Genomic DNA, 6,000 nt, shown 5'->3' with positions numbered 1-6,000 from the left:
TATAGGTAACAGACAGGAATGTGTGTGTGAGAGAGAGAGACTGTGTTTTACCCTCTGTCCTCTCTGAAGGGGTTTAGTTAGTGAGGGCTCTAGCAACCTGGTCTCCAGCAGCTCAGTGTCCTGCCTCAGCCTGGTCTCCAGCAGCTACAGGACTTTCCGGTACCTCATCCGGAGATTGAGATCATCAGGCAAGGACAAATCTCCATCCGACCCATTGGCCTGTTGATAGGCTAACAAGCTATCATCTTGTTATCCATTTTAAGTGTCCGATACCACCCGATATATTGAAAAAAATAAGTAGTTCAATTCTATATGGTCCAAATCAGATTTTTTTTTTTTTCACCTTTATTTAACCAGGTAGGCTAGTTGAGAACAAGTTCTCATTTACAACTGCGACCTGGCCAAGATAAAGCATAGCAGTGTGAACAGACAACACAGAGTTACACATGGAGTAAACAATTAACAAGTCAATAACACAGTAGAAAAAAAGGGGAGTCTATATACAATGTGTGCAAAAGGCATGAGGAGGTAGGCGAATAATTACAATATTGCAGATTAACACTGGATTGATAAATGATGTACAGGTAGAGATATTGGTGTGCAAAAGAGCAGAAAAGTAAATAAATAAAAACTGTGGGGATGAGGTAAGTGAAAATGGGTGGGCTATTTACCAATATTTATACCAATTGATTGAACTTAGAGGCAACAAATGATCAAATCATTATGGTGGAAGACTATAAAACACCGAGCAGGACACCGAGCTGCTGGAGACCAGGCTGATCCAGGACACCGAGCTAATGGAGACCAGGCTGAGCCAGTACCCTAACTTCACTAGGGTAGGGGGCAGCATTGGGAATTTTGGATGAAAATAATGCCCAAATTAAACTGCTACTCAGGGGTGGCAGGGTAGCCTAGTGGTTAGAGCATTGGACTAGTAACCGAAAGGCTGCAAGTTCAAACCCCGAGCTGACAAGGTACAAATCTGTCGTTCTGCCCCTAAACAGGCAGTTAACCCACTGTTCCTAGGGTCATTGTTAACTGACTTGCCTAGTTAAATAAATGTAAAAAAATAAAAGCTAGAATAAGCATATAATTAGTAGATTTGGATAGAAAACACTCTGAAGTTTCTAAAACTGTTTGAATGATGTCGATGAGTATAACAGAACTCCTATGGCAGGCAAAAACCTGAGAAAAAAATCCAACCAGGATGTGGGAAATCTGAGGTTTGTAGTTTTTCAACTCATTGCCTATCAAATTTACAGTGTCTATGTCATATTGCACTTCCTAAGGCTTCAACTAGATGTCAACAGTCTTTAGAACCTTGTTTGAGGCTTCTACTGTGGAATGAGAGTGGTTTGAGTAAGGTCTCTCCCAGAGTGCCATGAGCTGACCACGCACGTTCACGTGAGAGGAAGCTTGCGTTCCATTGCAATTCTAAAGACAAAGGAATTCTCCGGTTGGAACATTATCGAAGATTTATGTTAAAAACATCCTAAAGATTGATTCTATACATCGTTTGACATGTTTCTACGGACTGTAATGGAACGTTTTGACATTTCGTCTGCACCTAGTGATCGCGCCTCATGAATTTCTATTTCTGGGCTAAACGTGCGAACAAAAGGAGGTATTTGGACATAAATGATGGACTTTATCGAACAAATCAAACATTTATTGTGGGAACTGGGATTCCTGGGAGTGCATTCTGATGAAGATCATCAAAGGGAAGTGAATATTTATAATGCTACTTCTGACTTATGTTGACAAGATCCTGCAACCACGGAGATGTAAATACCTGTCTATTTATGGAAAAAGTACACTGATTAACTGATGGTATTTTTTGGGGGGGGGATGAAAATAATGCCCAAATTAAACTGCTACTCAGGGGTGGCATGGTGGTTAGAGCGGGGGTTCTTGGATGGTTGAGGTGCAGCTGTTGGGGAACTGTGGGGTGATCTTTGAGGGTTGAGGGGCAGCTGTTGGGGAACTGTGGGGGGTTCTTTGAGTGTTGAGGAGCAGCTGTTGGGGAACTGTGGGGAGATCTTGGAGGGTTGAGGGGTAGCTGTTGGGGAACTGTGGGGGGATTTTGGAGGGTGGAGGGACAGCTGTTGGGGAACTGTGGGGGGATCTTGGAGGGTTGAGGGGCAGCTGTTGGGGAACTGTGGGGGGATCTTGGAGTGTTGAGGGGCAGCTGTTGTGGAACTGTGAGGGGATCTTGGATGGCTGGTGGTCTGGCGGTTGGGAGCTTGGGCTGGTGGCTGATAGGTTGTTGGTTCAGCTTGGGCTGGTGACTGATAGGTTGTTGGTTCAGCTTGGGCTGGTGGCTGATAGGTTGTTGGTTCAGCTTGGGCTGGTGGCTGATAGGTTGTTGGTCCAGCTTGGGCTGGTGGCTGATAGGTTGTTGGTTTTGGGCTGGTGACTGATTTGTTGGTTCAGCTTGGGCTGGTGGCTGATAGGTCTGTTGGTCCAGCTTGGGCTGGTGGCTTAGGTTGTTGGTTTGGGTCCTCATTTTGACTTGTTGGGAGATCTGTTGACCCTAGGGCGTTGACCCTAGTTGCTTCTGTGTCTCTGGATGGGAGTCTGCTAGATTACAAATGTAATGTAAATGTTGAGCGGCAGGTAGATTGTATATTTTAACATTTGATAATAAAAATACATTTGAAAATATAATAATGTCAGGTGAGATATCAACACCCCCTGTGGTTTACTGTGGTATTACAGCTACAGAGGACAGGAACAAGATAGTGTCGTGAACAACGTTGTATTGGTGTCTCTCTGGTTCTCCATGGTATTTCAGCTACAGAGGACAGGAACAAGATAGTGTAGTGAACAACATTGTATTGTACCACACTGGTTCTCCATGGTATTACAGCTACAGATCAGGCTACTAACTAGTAAGATGTCAACAAGGCAAAGCTGCACAAACTGAACAGAAGAGGGAGACATTTAGCAGAGTTGTGTCTAATGAAGAAAAGCACCATGGTCCAACCCTTAGCCTCTACTCCCTAGACCCTACTCCCTGGACCCTACTCCCTGGACTCTACTCCCTGGACCCTACTCCCTAGAACCTACTCCCTAGCCCCTACTCCCTAGCCCCCACTCCCTAGACCCTACTCCCTGGACCTTACTCCCGAGATTCTACTCTCAAGTCTTTAGCTCCTCCTCCCTATAATAGTGGCTGATAGTAGGGGTTAGGGGATCAATCCTCCTCAGATCTACAGTAGTGACTGATCTACAGTAGTGACTGATAGTTAGAGGTCAGTCCTCTCAGATCTACAGTAGTAACTGATAGTAGGGGTTAGAGGTCAGTCCTCCCAGATCTACAGTGGTGTCTGATAGTAGGGGTTAGAGGTCAATCCTCTCAGATCTACAGTAGTGTCTGATAGTAGGGGTTAGAGGTCAACCCTCTCAGATCTACAGTAGTGTCTGATAGTAGGGGTTAGAGGTCAACCCTCTCAGATCTACAGTAGTGACTGATAGTAGGGGTTAGAGGTCAGTCCTCTCAGATCTACAGTAGTAACTGATAGTAGGGGTTAGAGGTCAACCCTCTCAGATCTACAGTAGTAACTGATAGTAGGGGTTAGATGTCAGTCCTCCCAGATCTACAGTAGTGTCTAATAGTAGGGGTTAGAGGTCAACCCTCTCAGATCTACAGTAGTAACTGATAGTAGGGGTTAGAGGTCAGTCCTCCCAGATCTACAGTAGTGTCTGATAGTAGGGGTTAGAGGTCAACCCTCTCAGATCTACAGTAGTGTCTGATAGTAGGGGTTAGAGGTCACTCGTCTCAGAATAACACACATGGGAATGGTTGCCTTTAACGGACGTGACCCTAGTCCAGGGGTGGGAGGAGTGGCAATGAAGAAATATGCAGTGGTAGAGGAAGTATAGACAAGATAAACTACTCTCTTCCTCTGTTTCACCACGTCGTCAGCAGGGTCTTGTGTGGTCAAAACAGGAAAGAGGCGTACTGTCTATAAGTCTAAAACTGGAGTTCAGTCTCACTCAGCATCAAAACATGAGAGAACTGACACCACTCTGCTGGCAGCTCTGTAAGTACTCTCTCTCTCTCTCTTTCTCTCTCTCTCTCTCTCTCTCTCTCTGTCTGTGTCTCTCTCTCTCTGTCTGTGTCTCTCTCTGTGTCTCTGTCTCTCTCTCTCTCTCTCTCTGTGTCTCTGTCTTTGTGTCTCTCTCTCTCTCTCTCTCTGTCTCTGTCTGTCTGTCTGTCTGTCTGTCTGTCTGTCTGTCTGTCTGTCTGTCTCTATCTATCTCTGTCTCTCTCTCTCTCTCTCTCGGGCTCGCTCTCTCTCTCTCTCTCTGTGTGTGTCGCGGCAGGTGAGACGGAGCACTTGTGTCTTATACTCTGTGATTATCTGGTTTAATATCTGTGTGGCTTAATATCTGTGTGGCTTAATCCACTGAATGTCCAAAATATTAGCAACACATTCAGACACATTAAAATACATAAAACACAAAGGAAAACACAATCATCGAAAATAGGCACAACTATTGTAGATTTCACATCAAGGCACAAGGAAGCCAAAGGACACTAAAGGATTCTCCACCTAAATCTCTGGACACTAAAGGAGTCTCCACCTAAAGACACTCTCTAGACACTAAAGGAGTCTCCACCTAACTCTCTAGATACGAAAGGAGTCTCTACCTAACTCTCTAGACACTAAAGGAGTCTCCACCTAACTCTCTAGACACAAAAGGAGTCTCCACCTAACTCTCTAGATACGAAAGGAGTCTCTACCTAACTCTCTAGACACTAAAGGAGTCTCCACCTAACTCTCTAGACACTAAAGGAGTCTCCACCTAACTCTCTAGACACAAAAGGCATCTCCATAGTTAACCAACCCTGTGAACGGGATTAATAATTTGATAACTGCAATGTTAGGTCATTTGGAACTTTGTGGAGCAGGGCTATATAAACAGAAACAGCGTGATGATGTGATGTACATGACTTCAAATGTCCAGTCCACCAATGATGAGTAGTAAAACTGTGTCCTGTAACAAAATTAAGTGCTTTATGAAAAACAGCTTCTAGGGATTTAACATTAGAGGCATCCAAGCTTTGATAAATAGTATCACCATAACAACAACAGGTAGAAAGGTTGAGGAATAGTACCACCATAACAACAGGTAGAAAAGTTGATAAATAGTATCACCATAACAACAGGTAGACAGGTTGATAAATAATATCACCATAACAACAACAACAGGTAGAAAGGTTGATAAATAGTACCACCACAACAACAGGTAGAAAGGTTGATAAATAGTTTCACCATAACAACAGGTAGAAAGTTTGATGAATAATATCACCATAACAACAGGTAGAAAGGTTGATAAATAGTATCACAGTAACAACAAGTAGAAAGGTTGATACATATCACCATAACAACAGGTAGAAAGGTTGATAAATAGTATCACCATAACAACAGGTAGAAAGGTTGATGAATAGTATCACCATAATAACAGGTAGAAAGGTTGATGAATAGTATCACCATAACACCATAGGTTGAAATGTTGATAAATAGTATCACCATAACAACAGGTAGAAAGGTTGATGAATAGTATCACCATAACAACAGGTAGAAAGGTTGATGAATAGTATCACCATAACAACAGGTAGAAAGGTTGATGAATAGTATCACCATAACAACAGGTAGAAAGGTTGATCAATAGTATCACTATAGCAACAGGTAGACAGGTTGATAAATAGTATCACCATAACAACAGGTAGAAAGGTTGATACATAGTATCAAAATAACAACAACAGGTAGAACGGTTTCTCTAAAAAAGCCCTCTTCGAATCTTAGTTCCTTAACGAACTCAATTGTTTTTTGAACGATAAATACTTGTAAATTCAAACACCAAGGAATGCAGAAATGTGTTTGATTATAGACCCATTTGATGAGTGAAGATTTAATCCATCTGGGAACATATTGGCACTGTACGAAACATATACACAATGGACAATACCACTCAATTGGACTGCAGATC

The 6,000-nt window shown here is 43.0% G+C and overlaps 1 protein-coding gene across 1 annotated transcript in view; it reads left to right on the top strand.

Moving 5' to 3' along the window:
* Positions 1-3,927: 3,927 nt before the first annotated feature.
* The window catches only part of LOC135510170 (low affinity immunoglobulin gamma Fc region receptor III-A-like), a 47,863-nt gene continuing 45,790 nt past the window's right edge, over positions 3,928-6,000 (top strand). Inside the window, exon 1 of the mRNA XM_064930956.1 lies at positions 3,928-4,046. Coding sequence (XP_064787028.1) covers positions 4,013-4,046 — 34 coding nt within the window. The 5' untranslated portion in view covers positions 3,928-4,012. The remainder of the gene's footprint in view (positions 4,047-6,000) is intronic.

This window comes from Oncorhynchus masou, chromosome 23, assembly GCF_036934945.1.
Source record: "Oncorhynchus masou masou isolate Uvic2021 chromosome 23, UVic_Omas_1.1, whole genome shotgun sequence".
Lineage (NCBI taxonomy): Eukaryota > Metazoa > Chordata > Actinopteri > Salmoniformes > Salmonidae > Oncorhynchus > Oncorhynchus masou.
This window is presented reverse-complemented; position numbering and strand designations above follow the sequence as displayed.